The sequence below is a fragment of the Dermochelys coriacea genome, chromosome 3, assembly GCF_009764565.3.
Source record: "Dermochelys coriacea isolate rDerCor1 chromosome 3, rDerCor1.pri.v4, whole genome shotgun sequence".
Classification (NCBI taxonomy): Eukaryota; Metazoa; Chordata; order Testudines; family Dermochelyidae; genus Dermochelys; species Dermochelys coriacea.
In genome coordinates, this window is record NC_050070.1 from 116159926 (window position 1) to 116182032 (window position 22107).

At 40.7% G+C, this 22107-nt stretch overlaps 1 protein-coding gene across 8 annotated transcripts in view; it reads right to left on the minus strand.

Moving 5' to 3' along the window:
* The window catches only part of RMND1 (required for meiotic nuclear division 1 homolog), a 50740-nt gene that overhangs the window by 28421 nt on the left and 212 nt on the right, over window positions 1–22107 (minus strand). For 4 of the 8 annotated variants that reach the window (XM_038394376.2, XM_038394373.2, XM_038394372.2 and 1 more), the window contains exons 2-3: window positions 12670–13170; window positions 1517–1625 (exon numbers count right to left, since the gene is read on the minus strand). In XM_038394376.2, coding sequence (XP_038250304.1) covers window positions 1517–1625; window positions 12670–13161 — 601 coding nt within the window. In that variant the 5' untranslated portion in view covers window positions 13162–13170. Of the gene's footprint in view, window positions 1–1516; window positions 1626–12669; window positions 13176–21579; window positions 22044–22107 lie in introns of those variants that run through there. The other 4 variants (XM_043511204.1, XM_043511203.1, XM_038394375.2 and 1 more) reach the window with 3 other exon arrangements.

Below are 22107 nucleotides of genomic sequence, written 5' to 3' on the forward strand. Positions count from 1 at the left end.
GGGGAGATTGTTGGGATTCTAACCAGGCTGCTCTCCTAGGATCTTGTTCAGGGCTTTTAAGATCAGCCTCACACTAGAATGCCCAATAAATATGAAGCCTCTAAACTTTCTGGCTGCTGGAAAGAAACAGCATCCCCTCCATTTCTCCCCTCCTTTCCACCCCAAAGACCCCTGCAGTGGGTGGGTGGATTGAGGATATCACCACTGCTCTACTCAGCTTCCCAAAAAAGACGTCTTCACTATTCTATTCCCATCCCAAGCTTCCTCCCCAGTAAAAAGCAACCCCTCTTAGCTTTTCCAAGCAAGAGCAGAGCAAAAGATGTGTTTTTACTTTTATCTGCAGGGCTCTGACTAACAGCTGTGAAACTGCCAAGACTGGTCAGCTTTCATTTTGCTGCAGATTGGTAAAGTTATGAGCAGCTATAGTAGAATTAGAATTGTCTGTAGACTAAAGATGACAATCTGCATGTAAACTACTGCTGTGCTATATTCATAACTATAATATCTAGAAACCTTCAGATGAAAGCTTAATTCTGCCGAATTTGATGGCAAAGGATTACTTACTAGAAAAAGCTTCATACTTGCCAGTGACAAGTAGGTTGCAGAACAGATGGTATATTACTGCATTCTAGTTTAGACCTTTCAAAGTCAATATATAGGTTACAACTTATTGGTTATGTTATCATCTTAACAGTTACCAGCTACTTTCTTATATTAGCATTACTCTACCATAACAGCTAGTCAAAAAACTTTCAGACTAAAAAATTTCATAGTTGGAAAGTAGGGTTTTTGTCAAAAGATTTGAGAAATTTTCATTTGACAATTTTTTTTCTTACATTTTTCAAAAATGAAGGATTTTGTTTATCAAAAACCTCAGCATTTTTTATTTTGTTTAAAAGCTGTGGGACAACAGCTAGAATCTGTTGCGGAGGAAAAGGATGTCTGGTCCTCCCTGCTCTCCATGCTGCCACTGCAACCCTCACCAGGAAAAGTGGCATAAAGGAAGAAAAAATATGAAAAACTTCATTTTTGTTTTTGAAATGTTGATTAGAAACAGAACAACCTTCCATTTGAAAATTCCTGCAAAAATAGAAATTTTTTTATCAAACTTTCAAAATGATTTTTTTGGGGCAATTTATTTTTGGTAGGGAGGAGGGATCCTATTTTCCAACCAGCTCTATTATGTCATTTCTGGAAAATCATAAGTTATTTGCAAGTGCGGAGAATGTTGCTCTGCCAAAAGTTTGTTTTATTTTGTCTTCAGTTTTTGTTTTATTAAGAAAATTGTGAGAAGGCAATTTTGTTCGAAGGTATCAAAATATTCCGATACTATGTCAAAGATAAAGTATGTATGAAAGTGTAGAAAATTACTACTACTTTTCTATATAGTGTGTGTATATATATATATATATATATATATATATATATATATATATATATATATATATAAAAAACTCACCCATATTTTGTTCCCAAAATAAGATAAAGCTGCTCAAAATAGGTTTTAAAAATCTACCTCTAGGCAAACTTGTTATTTCAACATATCCATATGAAGTCAGGTCATGACATAGATTACCAAGATGATATTCATCTGCTGTTGCGAAGGCTGTGCACTGCATCAGATCCTGTGCCAAAGGAATACAAGCTTGGGTTAAAAAAATGCTGAAGTGACATGTTTACAGGATATTTGTCTGGCTCTATAGCCAAGTTTGTTATATGATTTGACATTCATTTAATTATTAGTTTCTCTATGGTGCTCATCACCATAATATCAGAGCACCACACAAACACTAATGAATGTATCCTGTCCCTAAGAGATAGTGGAGTACAATTAGCCCTATTTTACAGATAGGGACTGGAGCAACAGATAAAGTGATGTGCCTTAAGTCACCTTGTGACAAAGCCAGGAACTGAACTCAGGTCTCCTGAATGCCAGTCCAGTGCCTTAACAGAAAGACCATCCTTCCACTCTTACTGCTACTTAATTTTGTGCATGATTTAGGGCTTGCACCCAAGTGAAAACAATGGCAAAGCTCTCATTGAGGATCAGGACCTTAAGAAACTAAGGTAATAGGGCCAGTTCCCGTCCACCCCATGTCTCCTGAGCAAGGGCTAGTCAGAACGGCAGGCCCAGTATTCTTGGGAGTGCAGAGCCTACTCCCCATTTGCAATCCCTGGGATGTAAACTACCTCAAAAAGGGCTGGAGTGCAGAATGGGCCATAGTCCTGCCCTGCTTTGCAGCAATCAATAGAAATGGACAACTGTAGGGGATACAATACATTTCACGCTGCAGAGAGCTAGCACAGTATCATGATAAAACAGTGCTCTCCATTGCTCCTAATGCAGGACAGCAGACAACTGCCATAATCTTTCAATATTCAAAGAATATATGTTAAATACCTAAACCACCATATTGAAACAAACTGTAGGCACAATGTAATCGATGAAAAAAGTGTATTGCCACACAGTTGCAAATGAGATACACCAGCACATCACCTGAGTAAAGAATCTCGTGATGAATCAACAAGCCACAATAAACTAGTCTACAAACTCTACCTATCTGTACCCTGAAAATTGCCTCCCTTGTTCTTTTACTACTCATGTCTCTCATTAATGGATTTCTGGTACAATATAATGTAGCTAGCCATAAAATAATACACTTAATATTTCTCATTTCCCAGCTTTTTATAACTTACACATAACAGGAGATCTATATTGCCCACAAATAAACCTAGAAATAGATCCATTTGGCAGCACTTATGTCCAAAAGAGGTTTCCTCCTCAAATGCAAGTGACTCTCCCACAATGTTCTCACTGGCAATCTGCAGCTGATTATAATACTACTGGAAAAGGCTTTTTACTTTTGGGGGTGGATTTCATGTTGTACGCAAGAGTCACTCCTGGTATTTATCAAACTCCATGTAACTTGATGAGAATCTACTTTCTCACAGAGATACCTATACTCAGTTACGTGAATGAATGCCCATATACTAAAACTTTATTTCCTTTTAATGTAAGCCTTTTTCTTATCCCTGCCATAATCTTATTATCTCATCAATTCAATGATTGTTACAATTCTACGTTTAACACAGCCTAGAAAAATTCTACTTCATCACTCATCTGGGGTAAGGAGCTTATTTTGAGAAGCAAATAAAATATTTATGTTTAAGATCACCCTTATATTAAGAATGAGTGAATGGTTTTGTACCTGGGCTGGTAAATTTTCATGACCATTTTGCAAGGCTAACTTAACAATGGAATGTATTTGTTGCCAGTTCACTTGCTAGAATTGTTTAAATAAAGTTCTGGTTTTAAGAGTATTTCTTGTACAACTATACACTCTTGTGCTGATAAAATCCATGTCTTTACCATAAGTTTCTAGAAAGCTTAGGTTATTGGAATTGCAAAAATGGTCCCTCATGGTCCCAAACATTTGGGCCCAAGGTTAGAGAGAGAGCAGGAGCGCTATCCCTCAGTTCCTTCCAGCTAGCTGTACACAGTCAGAAACCCTCAGCCTTCCTCTAGTTCAGGGGTGGGCAAACTTTTTGGTCTGAGGACCACATTGGAGTTCTGAAACTATATGGAGGGCCGGGTAGGGAAGGCTGTGTCTCCCCAAACAGCCTGGCCCCTGCCCCCTATCTGCCCCCTCCTGGGACCCTCCACCACTAACTACTCCCCTCCCACCCCCAGCACCCCACCACCTATCCACACCCCTGTCCCCTGACAGGCCCCAACACCTATCCAACTGCTCCCTGTCCCCTGACTGCCCCCTGGGACCACCTGCCTCTTACCCAACCCCCCTGCTCCCTCCCCCCTTAGCATGCTGCTCAGAGCACCAGGACTGGCACACCCGGCAGGAGCTCGCAGCCCCGCCACCCAGAGCGCTGGCGGCACAGCGAGCTGAGGCTGCGGGGAAAGGGGGTAGCCTACCTGGCTGGTAGCTCAAGGGCCGGGCAGGATGCTCCCATGGGCCGGATGTGACCCGTGGTCCGTAGTTTGCCCACCTCTGCTCTAGTTGCTTTCCATCTTATGCAGTTCTTTGTCACTTGTTTTAGACTAGAAGCTCCATAGCACGGTTTTCAGTTTTTCCATTTAAATTTGTTGTTTTACTCTCTTAGCGCTATGGATGCCTCCATTTGGCACTGAAGGATGGCTGGTAAGGTAACCAGCTTCACATGTGCCCTCTTTGTGTAATGCAGAGAGGTCAATGCGTGCACAATGGCTCATCTTCCTCAAAGGCTCACTTGCTGGGGAGGTGTTGTGCTGTACTACCTTTACCTCGTCCTCCCTGGTTGTGCAGGCTCTCTGAGAAGCTCAGACTGATCACTAGGACCCTCTTCGTTGGCAAAAGCCAAGCAGAGGTGTAGATCCATTAAGACCTTGGACTGAAGGGGAAGAAGGAAGTCAGTCAGTCTAAAGCACCAGGGTGAATGAACTGCTGTTCATCACATTATCCCTATGGAACTAGCAGAATGGTTTGGACAGCCTTTAATATCAACACCTAGAAAAAGGCCCTGTAACAAAGTTGGGGACTCTGGTTCTTAAATGTAGTTCTCCAGTTTCCATTGAAGACCGCATCCTCTGCCCCATTAGCTGAAGGATTTGAATCTTTAAAACAGGAAACCTGGAAGAAGAACCTATTCCTTAGCATCCCTGTAGGGATTCAGTCTTCATGGGCTCTTAGGAACGCAAGAACCACCTCACCTACTATGTTTGCGCTTAAAATTCAAGTTCTTACTAGCCTGCATAGCTATCACTTTAGACAGCTGAATAGGAGGCTGTTTCATACTTTGTGGCCACAGCAGCTAGACAGAATAGTGGTACCACTAATCACTGAGGACTTGTTTGGTCAATCCAAGGACTTGCAAGTAACCCATCCACTCATCCTAGTTTCTTCCACAAAAACTGACAGACTACCACAGACAAATCTGCACTGCCATGGCTGGGATATTTCTGCCAGCACCCCGCAGCAAGTATTCAGTAGTCGCCGAAGAAATACTAAAATCCTCTCCTAATGACAGAGTATAAGGAAACTGAATCTCCTTGATAAGAAGGCTTATTCCTCATCTACTCTGTGAATGAGGATGACTAACTGTCTAACTCTTCTGGCCAGACTACTTCCAGATGACTCTACTTCCAAAAGAATAAGCTGAAATCCCTCATGGATCACCTGCCAGAAGACCTAAAGAGGGAACCTAAAGCCATCATTCCAAAAGGCAGGATGTAGTCAAACACTTTCTAAAGGCTACTTATGATAATTCAGATACAGCACTGTGCTCTTTTACAACCGCAGTGATAATAATATAGCCTGCATGTTTGAAGAGTTCTGGGTTAATTGAAGATATGCAAAGGAAGAGTAGCTTGTGCTTTTCAAGGACCGGAGGTGGTGATGGGTAGAGAAAAGCATTTTCAAGAGTTTACGGTCACAGCACAGTCTCCACTGGTGGAAGGTACACATTCAAAATTAGTCAATTTGGTTCATAGTTTAGGAGTATTCTTGGATTCCTCATTGATGCTAAACTGTTCCATAGAAGCATTCACGAGTAATGCTTTCTATCACCTCCAGTAGGCTAAGAGATTCTGTCCCACCTTGGCAGATGATGGCCTGGCCTCATTTATACAAGCCTTAGTCACTTCTCAGCTGGAGTACAACAATGTAATATACCTGCGCATAAAACCTTCAGCACTCAGGAAACCCCAACCAATACAGAATGTTGCAGTGTCTCTCTTCAGCCACACAAGCTACTGTGAGCACTGTCCCCTGCTCTCTACATTGATTTCCCATAGAACTGAATCATATTCAAGGTGCTCCATGGTGTGGGGCCAGGATATCTAAGACTGCCTAAAACTCTGGGATGAAGACCATGGTTGACAACCGCACTCCTCTGGCAGTGGAACTCTCTACAATAAGGGTAGAGCACAAAAGCTCATCTGTGCAGGAGACAGAACTTTCTCAGGGGCCAGTCTGAGGCCGTGGAATGAACTCCCCCAGGAATTAAGGACCATTACAAACATTACCACCTTCTTTTACAAGTGCAAGACACACTTCCTTTGCATTGCCTTCTCTAAGGAACATATAGCAACGTGTATATATATTTTTTTGAAAACAGTTCTAAAAAAACCTTACAATATATATGCTCCTCCCTCTGGGGAGATTGAGAGAACAAACAACACATGACAGAGTTGTAGTCAAACTGTTCAATACACTACTGAAAGGCACTCAGATACCACAGTGCAAGGGCCTATGCACAATAAAAGTTAGTGAGGAAAACAAATGACACCTTGGAAAAATACCTCAAAGATTTTCCATTTCAGGGTGGATAAAAACAGAGTTAAGAACTCCACAAAAAACAGATTTTTTTTCCTTTAAATAAGTTTATATTTAAAAAGAAAAATGTATGGGAAATTTAAATTTGAAATTATGATAACCTATATTAAGGCCTAAACTTACTATAATTTATTGAAATAATATAAATAAAAATATTCAAGCAGTACATGTTTGCTGCCAAAGTTTTAAAGAAAGACAACCGACTGGCTAAGCACCTGGAACCAGACTTTGCTGAAGTGCTAAACCAGCTTTTAACAAGAGTAGCCTCTTCTGCAGGTAAAGAGAAAATATTTTCTTCCTTTTAGTTTATTTAACTGGTCAGTTCAATGACTAGCTCATTCTAAGTTGAGAAACTCATTGGAAGTTAGATCAGTAAAGCTCATTTCCCTCTTCCAAACTATGATGGTGTAAGGATGAGATCTGCTAGTTCTAAAACCTTGCAAGACACGGTGATCAGAAAAGGTTGAATCCCTAAGCATGGATACTTTGTTTAATAAATCAGTTTTAAATGCAAAACATCTTCTGATAAATTTTTCTTCTGTGTCCAGCACATTTAAGGTAGCTTTATTTAACTAATGAACAGCAATTTTAAAATGCTGCTGTTGTGCATTTTAATTGATTTTCAATTTTTCAACCAAAGGCAGCTTGACATCAATCACAAGAAAAAAAATTAGTGATTCAAAAATGATGAATGACACATTTCTTAATATAATAAAAATATAAAAATTAAGAATCTGAATAAATGTATGTTAAGCTATGTAACTGCCTAAATATGTGTAGGTATAGTTTATCTCCATGGTTAGCAAAAAGAAGTACCAAATTTAGTGGAAAAAAACCTATATGTTGCAAATCAACATGTTTCAATGATTAACCAACCAATAAGAATCAAACTTTTAGGAAAATAAATAAATAAACAGAAATGCAAACCAAGATTAAAATCAATTATTTAAATCAAGGTTTCCTGCTTGCCTATTTAAATCAATTCATTGATCTGAATCAATTCACCCTGCTCCATTCATTGGGACTACATCAGTCATCTTGCAGAAGTCATAATAATGGTCATACTGAGTCAGATCAAAGGTCCATCCAGCCCAGTATCCTGTCTGCTGACAGTGGCCAATGCCAGGTGCCCCAGAGGGAGTGAACCTAACAGAGATCTAGTGATCTCTCTCGTGCCATCAATCTCCACCCTCTGACAGAGGCTAGGGACACCATTCATAGAATCATAGAATATCAGGGTTGGAAGGGACCCCAGAAGGTCATCTAGTCCAACCCCCTGCTCAAAGCAGGACCAAGTCCCAGTTAAATCATCCCAGCCAGGGCTTTGTCAAGCCTGACCTTAAAAACCTCTAAGGAAGGAGATTCTACCACCTCCCTAGGTAACGCATTCCAGTGTTTCACCACCCTCTTAGTGAAAAAGTTTTTCCTAATATCCAATCTAAACCTCCCCCATTGCAACTTGAGACCATTACTCCTCGTTCTGTCATCTGCTACCATTGAGAACAGTCTAGAGCCATCCTCTTTGAAACCCCCTTTCAGGTAGTTGAAAGCAGCTATCAAATCCCCCCTCATTCTTCTCTTCTGCAGACTAAACAATCCCAGCACCCTCAGCCTCTCCTCATAAGTCATGTGCTCTAGACCCCTAATCATTTTCGTTGCCCTTCGTTGTACTCTTTCCAATTTATCCACATCCTTCCTGTAGTGTGGGGCCCAAAACTGGACACAGTACTCCAGATGAGGCCTCACCAGTGTCGAATAGAGGGGAACGATCACGTCCCTCGATCTGCTCGCTATGCCCCTACTTATACATCCCAAAATGCCATTGGCCTTCTTGGCAACAAGGGCACACTGCTGACTCATATTCCTTCCCATCCTGGCTAATAGCCATGAATGGACTTAACCTCCATGAATTTATCTAGTTCTCTTTTAAACCCTGTTATAGTCCTAGCCTTCACAACCTCCTCAGGCAAGGAGTTTGACAGGTTGACTGTGTGCTGTGTGAAGAACTTCCTTTTATTTGTTTTAAACCTGCTGCCCATTAATTTCATCTGGTGGCTCCTATTTCTTATATTATGGGAACAAGTAAATAACTTTTCCTTATTCACTTTCTCCACACCACTCATGGTTTTATAGACCTCTATCATATCCCCCCTTAGTCTCCTCTTTTCCAAGCTGAAAAGTCCTAGTCTTTTTAACCTCTCCTCAAATGGGACCCATTCCAAACACCTAATCATTTTAGTTGCCCTTCTCTCAACCTTTTCTAATGCCAGTGTATCTTTTTTGAGATGAGGGGACCACATCTGTACACAGTATTCAAGATGTGAGCATACCATGGATTTATATAAGGGCAATAAGATATTCTCCGTCTTATTCTCTATCCATTTTTAATGATTCCTAACATCCTGTTAGGTTTTTTTGACTACTGCTGCACACTGTGTGGATGTCTTCAAAGAACTATCCATGATGACTCCAAGATCTCTTTCCTGATTAGTTGTAGCTAAATTAGCCCCCACCATATTGTATGTATAGTTGGGGTTATTTTTTCCAATTTGCATTACTTTACATTTATCCACATTAAATTTCATTTGGCATTTTGTTGCCCAATCACTTAGTTTTGTGAGATTTTTTTGAAGTTCTTCACAGTCTGCTTTGGTCTTAACTATCTTGAGCAGTTTAGTATTGTCTGCAAACTTTGCCACTTCCCTGTTTATCCCTTTCTCCAGATCAGTTATGAATAAGTTGAATAGCATTGGTCCTAGGACCAACCCTTGGGGAACACCACTAGTTACCCCTCTTCATTCTGAAAATTTACCATTTATTCCTACCTTTTGTTCCCTGTCTTTTAATCTGTTCTCAATCCATGAAAGGATTTTCCCTCTTATCCCATGACAACTTAATTTATGTAAGAGCCTTTGGTGAGAGACCTTGTCAAAGGCTTTCTGGAAATCTAAGTTCACTAGGTCCACTGGATCCCCCTTGTCCACATGTTTGTTGACCCCTTCAAAGAACTCCAATAGATTAGTAAGACATGATTTTCCTTTACAGAAACCATGTTGACTTTTGCACAACAACTTATGTTCTTCTATGTGTCTGACCATTTTATTCTTTACTATTGTTTCAATTAATTTGCCCAGTGCTGATGTTAGACTTACCAGTCTGTAATTGCCGGGATCACCTCTAGAGCTCTTTTAAAATATTGGCGTTACATTAGCTATCTTCCAGTCATTGGGTATAGTAGCTGATTTAAAGGATAGGTTACAAATCATAGTTAATAGTTCTGCAATTTCACATTTGAGTTCTTTCAGAACTCTTGGGTGAATGCCATCTGGTCCCGGTGACTTGTTATTGTTAAGTTTCTCAATTAATTCCAAAACCTCCTCTAATGACACTTCAATCTGTGACAATTCCTCAGATTTGTCACCTACAAAAGATGGCTCAGGTTTAGGAATCTCCCTAACATCCTCAGCCGTGAAGACTGAAGCAAAGAATTCATTTAGTTTCTTCGCAATGACTTTGTCGTCTTTAAGTGCTCCTTTTGTCTCTCTATTGTCCAGGGGTCCCACTGGTTGTTTAGCAGGTTTCCTGCTTCTGAACATTAAACATTTTGTTATTACCTTTTGAGGTTTTGGCTAGCTGTTCTTCAAACTCCTTTTTGGCTTTTCTTATTACATTTTTACACTTAATTTGGCAGTGTGTTTCTGTTTGGCATGCTCCTTTCTATTTACCTCACTAGGATTTGACTTCCACTTTTTAAAAGATGCCTTTTCATCTCTCACTGCTTCTTTTACATGGTTGTTAAGCCAAGGTGGTTCTCTTTTAGTGCTTTTACTGTGTTTTTTTAATTGGGGGTATACATTTAAGTTGGGCCTCTATTATGGTGTCTTTGAAGTGTCCATGAAGCTTGCAGGGATTCCACTCTAGTCACTGTACCTTTTAATTTCTGTTTAACTAACCTCCTCATTTTTGCATAGTTCCCCTTTCTGAAATTAAATGCCACAGTGTTGGGCTGCTGAGGTGTTCTTCCCACCACAGAAATGTTAAATGTTACTATATTTTGGTCACTATTTCCAAGCAGTCCTGTTAGTTACCTCTTGGACCAGATCCTGCGCTCCACTCAGGACTAGATCAAGAACTGCCTTTCCCCTTGTGGGTTCCTGTACCAACTGCTCCAAGAAGCAGTCACTTAAAGTATCGAGAAATTTTGCATCTGCATTTCGTCCTGAGGTGACATGTACCCAGTCCATATGGGGATAACTGAAATCCCCCACTATTATTGAGTTCTTTATTTTGATAACTTCTCTAATCTTCCTTAGCATTTCATAGTCACTATCACTGTCCTGGTCGGGTGGTTGATAATAGATCCCTACTGTTATATTCTTATTAGAGCATGGAATTACTATCCATAGAGATTCAGGCATGCCTTTAAGAGAGCTTTTTGTACAATGTAAGGAAAATATGTTGACATTAAAAAAAAGCGTGTTCTTGTTGCAGTTGTTCTGTGTCAGCCTTTCGCTGGGTTACAAAATGTCAGCATTCCAGTAGGTGGAGCTATAAGTTAAGAAAAAGCACAGAAGTTATTTCTGAAACAACAAATGTTTTTATTAGGCTTGAGTTTGTGTGACCTCTGGCATAATGTTTTGAAATGTGAAAGCTTCCTCTGAAAGAAGTACTATCTCAGTATGTCAGACAGTTTGCTCTGCCTTTTGACAATGGAAAAATCACAGCTGCACTACATATTTTTACATGAATACTCTGCTTATGGAAGTGTCAAAAAATTAAGCAATTTGATAGTTTTGTATAGTGCCTTTCACAAGCCTCAGAAGGTATGCCCAGAGTTTGTGGGACTCAAGTCAGCCGAATTGTGTTGGGAACCCTAAGCTTGAGCATCTACGTTGTATTTTAACCCTACATTAAGACTTTTCTAACCTGTGCTTGAACTTAGGGCTTTGGCGTCCACATGGCAATGTGCAAACCCGAATCAAAGTAACCATATTCCAGGCTCAAGCATGGGCATACACTGTAGTGTAGACATATGCTTGAGCCTCAGCTCAACGATAACCCCCTCTTGGTCATTTAGCAAAATATTAAGTATAGTCCAGTATTCGCTGCGAAATGGGTAGCAAAGATGTCTATAGACTACTGACAGTTGTTAAATGGATTTCTTGATTGATTTGTTCCGATTGAATCCCACAAACACACACTATACTGGCATACTACTCATCTTTACCCCAAGATGGTTTCTTGAGAGCATACAAGTTTTTCCTTTTGAATGATTCAGTCCTCCTGCTCTATTGATGCAGTTTCTATCCTCAGCCGTCATTTGGGAGTTATTTAACCAACAGGTCTGCAGGGCTTTGTGACAAACGCTACCTTCATTTATAAATGTCAGACCAAATCTTCCTCACCCAACTTATTCAAGTAGTTCTATTGATTTCAATGGAACTTCCCACATGAATCAGGGAAGCAAGATTTGTCCTGTCATTAACTGTATCACAAACATTAAGTGCAATGAGGTGCTTATTCTCAGATCCAGAAACTAGCTATACAAAATGTATAGCTGTCCTTCTCCAATCCCTAGGGAAATGTACATGCAACAACTATGCACTAATTCAGAATTGATTATAGGAAAATATCGTGAGCTTCCAATGAAAGGAACATTTTTGCATAATTTATTTCTCTTTAGCTTGACATGACGTAACTATCCCTTTAAAGATAAGAATAGCAAAATCAGACTCAAAAAGGAAAAAAATGTTATACTTCTGTTGTCTATTTAAACAAACTTCCTACATATTTTTGCTTATTTCTTCCCTGAACTGAAATTTTTTTAAACAGATTTGGAAATTTATTCTGTATAACTTCATATCTCTTTCTTAAGAGAAGAAAAATGGAGAAGAATAAAAGCCTTTTAAATGGTAACAGTTGATCACAGAGGCAGAAAGAGAAGAGTGTTCAAGGATTAAATGATTCTAAAGAGCAGATTTTGTCTTTCAACACCTCAAGAGAGGGACACAAGCTAAATCCATTAAAAAACCCACTTTTATAGCTTATTCTGTTCTAATAATGTTTTCTTCTCACCATTTGTGCAGTTTGCTTGCTGCATCTGCATCATTTTAGACAATAACATTCTTATTTCTAGTGAATTTCACTTTGTTTTTCTTCTATTAGCATAGTCCTACTGTTCGTGTTCACAATCACATATGTGAATGTTTAAATCCTCCTCCTTCCACCAAAAAAAGAGTTCACTTAATTTTATGAAAAGTATGTTAAAAAAATCGGAACCTAAACTAAATTGACAGTGTTCCTTTAACATTCCACAGACAACATAAGTTTTATACTTTACCTCAGTTTCTGACACTAGTGGCTGGTTAGCTCTTGATGGCTGTTTGGTCCTAGGTGCTTTCGGTGGTCTCTTAGTTGGCAGAATACTTTGTTTTGGCAGTATTTTACTAGTTGATACAACTGAGTAAGGTCTTGTTGGTATTTTCATAAACTTTCTAGCACAACTTAGTCCATGCTTGTAGTTTACAGTCCTTAGAGTATCAAAATGGTCCATGAATGGAGGATAAACTTCTCCGATCTGGTAATTCACAATCTTTGCTTCTGACATTTGCCAATTCTTGAGTCGCACACACAGATTTGTCAAGCAACAGGTAGAAGTTTCAGGAATGCGCAAGTTCAAGTCTTTGTTTGGTGCTAGAATTCTGAATGATGCCCTAACATCATTGCTTAGTTTCAACACTGGATGCCTCGGTTTATGAAGGCCTTGGCATTCACATATTTTCATTAAAACATGGGAACATCTAGCCAGGAATCCAAACAGTTTTACTGTCATCGCTTCACTCTGAATTGCATAAAAAAAAATATTAAAAGATCAACTCTTGGAAAGAAATCACATTATGTTCAGTTGTATTTAAAGAGAAGAGCTATCAATACTCCTCTTGCATTCTACATAAAAAAATACTGATGGTTCTGAATACGGTTCCCTCACATTTGATATTCTTCCTGAATGAACTCAAAATGCATTTCTTGCCCAGCATCCTCAAAGACAGGGAAAGATAATGCAGTGGTTCTTATGCTAGCTGATAGTCCAGCACTTTCAGTTACTCACACCCTTACTCACACCAAGTAGCACCTTATTATGGAGTAAGCCCCATTAGCTTCAACTCATGGATTAAGATGCTCACATTGACTAGGACATCAAACTATACAGACCTTATCGTCTGAATACTGATCTCTAACATTTACATTAGTTAGTGAACACTTCTTAAAGAAAGGTCACCTACAATACATGCATGTTGTCCAACAATACCAATTACCATGCCTCACAAACAGCTCAACACAAATACAAGTGTTGTGGTTATTACTCTATCATACAGAATCCCATGAGAAACTGATACCAATTAGGTCAGTAAGACCTTGATCCTGCAAGTTATTGCAGAAGAACTGCTTGAATTCCACCCCACTGATTTTGACAGGAGTTTGACATTGTCCAGTAACTAGCACTAGTCAAAATAAAATCAGTTATGCTAGAATGAGAGAGAGTTCCTGAAGATTTTGGACCACATTATGTGTGCCAATATAAATAAGCTGCCAGAGTGTTCCAAAGGTGGTAGATTTAACATGCTGCTAACACCTCATGAAGCGCATTCCATTTATAAACACTTACGCAACTCTAAATCTTTCCCCACCTGCTTTTCATTATGTGGAACATTTGCCTGAAAACAGAGGAGCTGTTTTCAGGCAAATAACCCTAGTAATAAAAGGCAGACAGAAACACAGCAAATGTTTGATTATGAAAAAAACTGCCTTTTTGGAGAACATTTTTTTTGAAAAACCTTCGGCGTAGAGGCATCTTCAGGGGGTCTTTAGGTGAGAAGGTATGCTTTTCCCTCATAGGGATATAATTCACAATGAAATTAAAACTGCACTTGCTTAGGGTTTTTCGTTTTTTTTTTTTTTTGGAATGTGCTAAGTTTTTCAAGAATGGGAGCATTCCTAATGAAATATGCAAATTAAAATTACAGTACATCTAACAAGAACCCAATTCCTAATCCTCCAACATGTATTCAAAATAATACTTTAAATTGTCATGTTCTTGTGTATGAAGAATAATATACAAAAACATAAAATTGTAACAAGACTTCAATTCTGAAAGGAGCATCTAGATACCAACATAATACAAATAACAATTAAACAAAAACATCACTACAAAGTTAAATCCATCCGGGGGGGGGGAAGGGTAACTCCACTAACTTTAATTAATCATCCCAAGAATGCTTTTTTACTCAATAGTTTTAAATAAAAAACTTGCCATGACCCAGTTTAAGATTCACCAAAAAGGTCAGAGCTGATGTCAGATTTATAACAGCAAATGAAATGTACTATAAAATCATGTCCTCATTCCTCCTTTAAGAAATAATCAGGATAGTTAGTGCACTACATCTTACATAACAACTAACTGGGATAAATGTCCATCTGTTGTTTTCTGATGTCTTTACAGATTCCAGAATGCTGCTGGCACTATATAAGTACTAAATACAAATAATAAGTAGATTTCAGAGTAGCAGCCATGTTAGTCTGTATCCGCAAAAAGAGGACGACGACTTGTGGCACCTTAGAGACTAAAATTTATTTGAGCATAAGCTTTCATGAGCTACAGCTCACTTCATCGGATGCATTCAGTGGAAAATACAGTGGGGAGATTTATATACACAGAGAACATAAAACAATGGGTGTTACCATACACACTGTAACGAGAGCGATCAGGTAAGGTGAGCTATTACCAGCAGGAGAGTGGGGGGGGGAGGGAGGAGAAACTTTTTGTAGTGATAATCAAGGTGGGCCATTTCCAGCAGTTGACAAGAACGTCTGAGGAACAGCAGGAGAGGGGGAGGGAATAAACATGGGGAAATAGTTTTACTTTGTGTAATGACCCATCCACTCCCAGTCTTTATTCAAGCCTAAGTTAATTGTATCCAGTTTGCAAATTAATTTCAATTCAGCACATCTCTCATTGGAGTCTGTTTATTCCCCGCCCCCCTCTGCTGTTCCTCAGATGTTCTTGTCAACTGCTGGAAATGACCCACCTTGATTATCACTACAAAAGGTTCCCCCCCCTTCCCCCACTCTCCGGCTGGTAATAGCTCACCTTACCTGATCACAAGCTGCCAGGTCTACAAAGAGCTGGATGCAATACTTAGCTGTGACCCCATCTTCACTATGAAAACCATGTGAAGATCACTGTGGATACTTCGGTGGCTCACATGCCAGTTGAGAGTGGACTGAGCCAGGAGAAGGAAATCCTGGACAAGAATGTGGAGGCAGAGGATAACTCAGAGGTCAGAGATGCATACAGCCAGGAGCTCTTTTCTACCCCAGAGGAGGCTAGCTAATCACAGCTGTTGGATGTTGGCAAAGCACAAACAGGAGAGAAGGCCCTTGGTAAGTGGATTTGATTCTGGGAATCTCTGAAGCGAGGAGTTGGGGGCAGGAGGTTTGCAGAAAGCAGATTTGTCTCCCACCACATGCCTAGTCTGAGCGGCGGAACAGGCTGCTGATTTGATTCCCTCACTTCACGGGAATCTCACTCAGAGATCTCCAGGAAACTCTTGTGGAGATACTGGGCAATCTGCTGCCACAGGTTCTTTGGCAGAGCTGCTTTGTTTCTTGCCCATTAATGGTAACTTTCCCGCTCTACTGTGTCACGGGGGGAGGGAGTACCATTGCTGCACAGAGGCAAGCTGCATACGGGCCAGGGCAGAAGCAGCAGTCTTGGAGAAGACCCTCCCTCGATTCCTTGCTCACCCTCAGCAGCGAGATATCTTTCATAATTATCACATCCTGTAGAAAGTGTGGGGACAGGAATGATGATCAGGTCCCCCCTACAGTGCTGGCTCTCCTCAAGAGCCACATGTCCAGTGTACACCAGGGGCGGGAAGAGTGATTTACCCTGCCCCTACAGCTACTTGCCATTTTGGGGGACTTGTAGCTCATGTGTGCTTGCCTGGCATCAGCCAGCTAGTGACAGCTGTGAGAGTACTGGCTGTGTTTTAAATCACTGATTCAGTGTTCTCCGTGTTGCATTGTACTCCAAAGGAGAAGGTTGGGTATGATCCCTGGACATACACAAATCTTTAGCCAGCCCTGGGCCCCTCCTCCTGGAAACTTCCCTTCCCCCATCCCCCTCACTGCTGTTTTTTTTATTTGACTCTCTCCTCCAGTTGTTGTCTTTTAATAAAAGAATTGTCTTGGTTTGAAAGCAATCTTTATTCTATTAATTGAAAGCAAAATGAGCCCTACAAAGCAACATACAATTATGTTAAACCCACATATTGCATCAAATCACCTCTTAGCATTACAAGCACTGCAATCCCGAGCATAGCAACAAACGTTAGTGGTGCTCAGCTTCAAGTTGCTGCCTCAAGGTATCCCTGATCCTTATGGCTCCATGCTGTGCCCTGCTAATAGCCCTGGTCTCTGGCTGTTCAAACTCAACCTCCAGGCACTGAGCCCTCTGAAGTCCAGCCCTGAGTGAAGCTTTCACCCTTCCACTCACAAATATTATGGAGCGTACAGCACACGGCTATAAGCATAGGAATATTGTCATCGGCCAGGTCCAGCTTCCCACAGAGGCAGCGCCAGCGGGCCTTTAAACTGCCAAAAGCACACTCAACAGTCATTCTGCACTTGTGCAGCCTTTTGGTGAACTGCTCCTTGCTGCTGTCAAGTTGCCCCGTGTATGGCTTTATAAGTCCTGATATTAAGGGGTAGGCAGGATCTGGCAGGATCAAAATGGGCATTTCGACTTCCCCTCCGGTGATCTTCTGGTCCGGGAAGAAAGCCCCTGCTTGCAGCTTCCTGAGCAGGCCAGTGTTCTGAAAGATGCATGTGTCATGCATCTTTCTGGACCAGCCTGCATTATTTGTAAAACACCCATGGTGATTCATAAGTGCCTGGAGAACCACTGAGAAATACCCATTGTGATTAATGTACTCGGTGGCTAGGTGGTCTAGTATCAGAATCAAAATATGCATGCCATGTATCGCCCCTCCGCAGTTAGGGAAGCCCATTTGCGCAAAACCATCTACATTGTCATGCACATTGCCCAGAATCACGGTCTTTCGGAGCAGGATGCAATTAACGGCCCTGTACACTTCCATCAATATGAGTCCAACGGTAGATTTTCCCACTCCGAACGGATTAGCGACCGATCAGTAGCAGTCTGGAATAGCCAGCTTCCATAGTGCAATCACCACACGCTTCTCCAATGGCAGGGTAGCTCTCATTCTTGTGTCCTTTAGCCGCAGGGCTGGGACGAGCTCATCTCCCATGAATGTGGCTTTCCTCATACAAAATTTCTGAAGCCATGGTAGATAAAAATCAAGGATATTAAAAAAAGGATCAGATTTTTCATTTAAATCGGATTTTTTAATAAAATGCTTTTTGAGGAAAAGATAGTTTTAATTAAGATACATTATAGTTCAAAGATATCTCATCATAGAATAGAGATTATAAATTCTAATTCTATAGTATGAGACAATATATTCAAGTAATGTTTAAAAAAGTTTTGTAAATGTGTTCCAATAGTTCATGGATTAGGGACCCAAATCTTATGGGGTTCCAGAAGCTTCTGTATAGATTATTTAGGTTAATCTTTCTATCTACTCAATGGGACTCGGTATCTTCTAGACTGAGCATCAGAGATGCTTAGTTTTGCAGTTCTCCAACAATAGATTTGTGTCTCCAGAGATAGCATGCTTGTTAACAGCAAAAATGTTATAAATAAAATAAATATATAGAGGTGAGAAATAACAGACCTCAACGCTACTGTCCCTCTGCAAATTTGTGTACACAGAGTCATTCTCTTACCTCTCTCTAAAAGTGCAAAGTTTCAAAAAGTTCAATAAATAGAAGATTGTTGGGGCGGAATAGATCTGGACAAGGAGAAGAAGTCTGCAGATAAATGTGAGAAGGGAGGGACAGGCAGCAGAAACAAAAGTGAAACTCTTTGAGCAGCATATTCCAGAAGTCTTGAGGTCTTTCTGAGTGTAGCCTTCATTGATTTGAGATCTACCATACTATTCTCTCACTAGAAGGGAAAACCTATAATAGCAGCAGGCCGTAAAAGAGACCCAGCTTGGGAATATTTTAATGAAGTTCCTCTACCTGTGGGTAAGACAGGCATGCGTGCAAAATGCAAACAGTGCAACAAAGAAATGCAAGGCCTGGGTTGCCTCAATGAAACAACATCATGAGAAGTGTTTCTTCTCAGGAGGAAGCTGCATTGAAACAATGAAAGGAACATGTCTGAACTAGCACGATCTTCAGGTTGGTAAACTTTTTTATTTCATACTTTTCTTAAGGACTGCCTGTCTTCCTTCTGGACTATTCTTAAATTCTCATGTTTGAGCAACAAATATAGTTGTTACTCTATGGTACTATCATTATAGATGCAGTTGTGATAAATAAAAAGCTGAAATAGGCACATCTTCCTTTTAAAATTTCACCTTTAAAGTAGTACTGAGTGTCAGTGAATGCAATGAGCAGTATAGTAATAACAAACAAAATAAGTTAATGCAAATATTTAATTAGGAGAAACCATCCTCAACATATAGGATTCTGAAGACTATCCACCTTCAAGATCACCATCATTTTCTATGGTTTCAGAGTTATCTGCCAATGATAGGTTTCAGAGTAGCAGCCGTGTTAGTCTGTATTCGCAAAAAGAAAAGGAGTACTTGTGGCACCTTAGAGACTAACAAATTTATTAGAGCATAAGCTTTCGTGAGCTACAGCTCACTTCATCGGATGCATTTCGATGAAGTGAGCTGTAGCTCACGAAAACTTATGCTCTAATAAATTTGTTAGTCTCTAAGGTGCCACAAGTACTCCTATTCTTTTAACAGAATACTTAGAAGTAGTAGCAGCAGTAAAAGCTATAACAAACTGAAAAAAAAATTCAAATATGTTGTAAGCGGCTTGGTCACAGACAATGCTGCAAATGTATCCAAGATGAGAAGAAATAATTTAGGAGAGTGTGAAAAGAGTCCCAAGCTAACAACATATCGTTGCAGTGCTCATTTCATGCACTTCTTAGCCAGACTTCAGTGTTCCAGAAATAAAGGCTAATGTTGTTGAAATTGCAAAATACTTCTGTAACAACCACCTTGCAGCAGCTGCTCTGAAAAAAGTGGGAGAAACCAAGCTAACTCTCCCACAAGACATGCAATGGAACTCAGTAATGGACTGTTTTGAGCACTATATCAAGAACTGGCCTAATCTTAGGACAGTTTGTCAACAAAATAGTGAAAAAAATAGATGGCGCTGTCACAGCCAAAGTTCAACACTGGACTCAAGAGAAATGTTGAACACATGCTGAGTACCCTGAAGCCTATTTCTGTAGCCTTGAACAAAATGCAGGGAAATAGCTGTTTTATTGCTGATGTTGTTGAAATCTGGAAAGAACTGAGTGAGATCTTAAAAAGAGAAATATGCAATGACAGAGTTAAATTACAAGCATTAAAAAAAAAAAAAAAAAATGGGACAAGCACCATCTCCAGCTCATTTTCTTGCAAATATTCCTAATACTCGTCACACCTTAACTGCTGAAGAAGAGGAGTTGGCTATGACATGGACATCCAGCAATCATCCCTCCATAATGCCAACTATAATAAGCGTGAACCATTCAAGAAATATATGTTTGCTGATGATGTTTCAAAGCAAGTCACACCAGTGAACTGGTGGAAGTCACTTAAACACTTGAATTCAGAGACTGCTAAAGTGATAATCTCACTTTTAACAGCAATTGCTTCCTCTGCTAGTGTAGAAAGAATATTTTCTTCCTTTGGACTAATTCATTCCAAATTGAGAAATTGTTTGGCACCTTTCCCAGATTATGAACACACAGGAAAATGAAGGTGAAGACGACTGAGTTAGCAGCAGAAGCCAATATTTTAAGTTTCTCATGTTGACCTGGCTGACATATTTTAAAAAAAATTAAATCAACTATTTCGTTTAACTATTTTAGTTAAACAATTTTAACAAAAACAAACTTGATTTTAAAAAACTTGAATGTTTAACTAAATTCAAAAATTCATATGCTTGTTTTGTTAAAATATTACATTTGCTGTTGAAGAAAAAAATCCAGAATACATAAAACGTTGTTTTAGTTAAATAAAACAATTTAACTGTCTGATGATGTACTCCTCCTAATACAGCATGGCAAGAAACTCCTCCAAATATTAATGATTAACCTGTTGAATTGGAGATAGTTCACCTCCCAATAACTTCATAAATATCTGCTTTAATTACTTTTGGTAAATGAAATAACTAATCATTCATTTTCTGATATAGCTGTAAAACTAATCTGAAAAGTTTTCAGAATAATTCACTTTAAAAATGTATAGTGTATACCTTCTAACAATGAAACTTACATCTATCTGAGTTGTGAAGAATATGTATTAAGGTTATAACAACCGATAAGAATGCACTTTTACGTAGAAAACCATGATTGAATAGAGTCTTCCTGACTAGTGATTTAAATCAAATTGATTTAAATCACATTCACCAACCGTAGCCACGGCTCGTCATCCCAGATGTACATCACGATGTGATCGCACCACTCAGTGCTCGTTTCCTGAGCCCAAAAGCAGCGTTTCACTGTGATCAGCACTTCCATGAATGCCACAAGTAATCTTGTGTCATAGCTACTATGCGTGGCGAGATCAATGTCACATTCCTCTTGCCTTTGTAGTTTAAGGAATAACTCCGCTGTCACTTGTGACGTGTTGGTCAGAGCGAGCAGCATACTAATCAACAGTTCGGGATCCATTCCTGCAGCCCGAAGAGGCAGGATGCACAGTACAGAAACCATTGAAAGATGGCGCCAAATACAGACAGAAGCACAGCAATTGCTGGGATGCAAAGCAATGCATCATGGGACATTGGGACGGGACCCAGAATGCCCTGCAACCCCTTTCACCTTCCCACAAGTCTTAGCAGCAGAAGAGAAAGAGGTGCTCTGTGGGATAGTTACCCAGAGTGCACCACTCCAAATACCGCTGCAAGTACGAACACGCTATTGCACTGGCAGCTGACAGTGAGAACACACAACAGCGGTTTCCCTTCAGCACTCTCTGGGTGGCACTGTAACTCTGCCAGTGTAGACATGCCCTGAATTGCAGCTTGGGGCACTGGTGATCGTATCTGAGCACTGCTGCGATGTAGGAGTAGCTGCAGAAGCCTGACCTACCTCAGGGTCCTGAAACGGGAAGAGCCCCGTTGGGCCGGGCACCTGAAAAGTTTGTACTAAGAGACCCCTCCCCCCTCCATACATCAGTCAGGAGCTGGGGCCTGTGCTTCCTACCAGCCGGCTGAACTGGCACAGGCCATGGCAGCCAAGGCCTAGAACAGAAACGCATGTGGTTTTGCCCGCTCCCTCCAGGCCTGGACACTCTCCGGGCCTCAGTTTCGCCATCTATAAAATGGGGCGATGACACCGACTCCTCGGTAGGGCGCCCTGTGAGCTACAGGGAGAGGAGCGCGGCTGCGGGCGGCAGCAGAGCAGCCGCCGGGAGCCTGAGCCGGGGGGAAGGACGGCGCCACCTCCAGCCTCCCCTTCATAAGGCCCAGCCCGCAGCGCTCATAGCCCCGGCTCAGCGCCTCCCCCCAGGCGGCCGATTCTCAGCGGCAGCCGTGCCGGGGGCCCGCGGACCCCTCGCGCACGGGGGCGGGCTCGCGCCCCGGCACACTGGGAAGGCCTGACAGCCGCGCGCGCCTC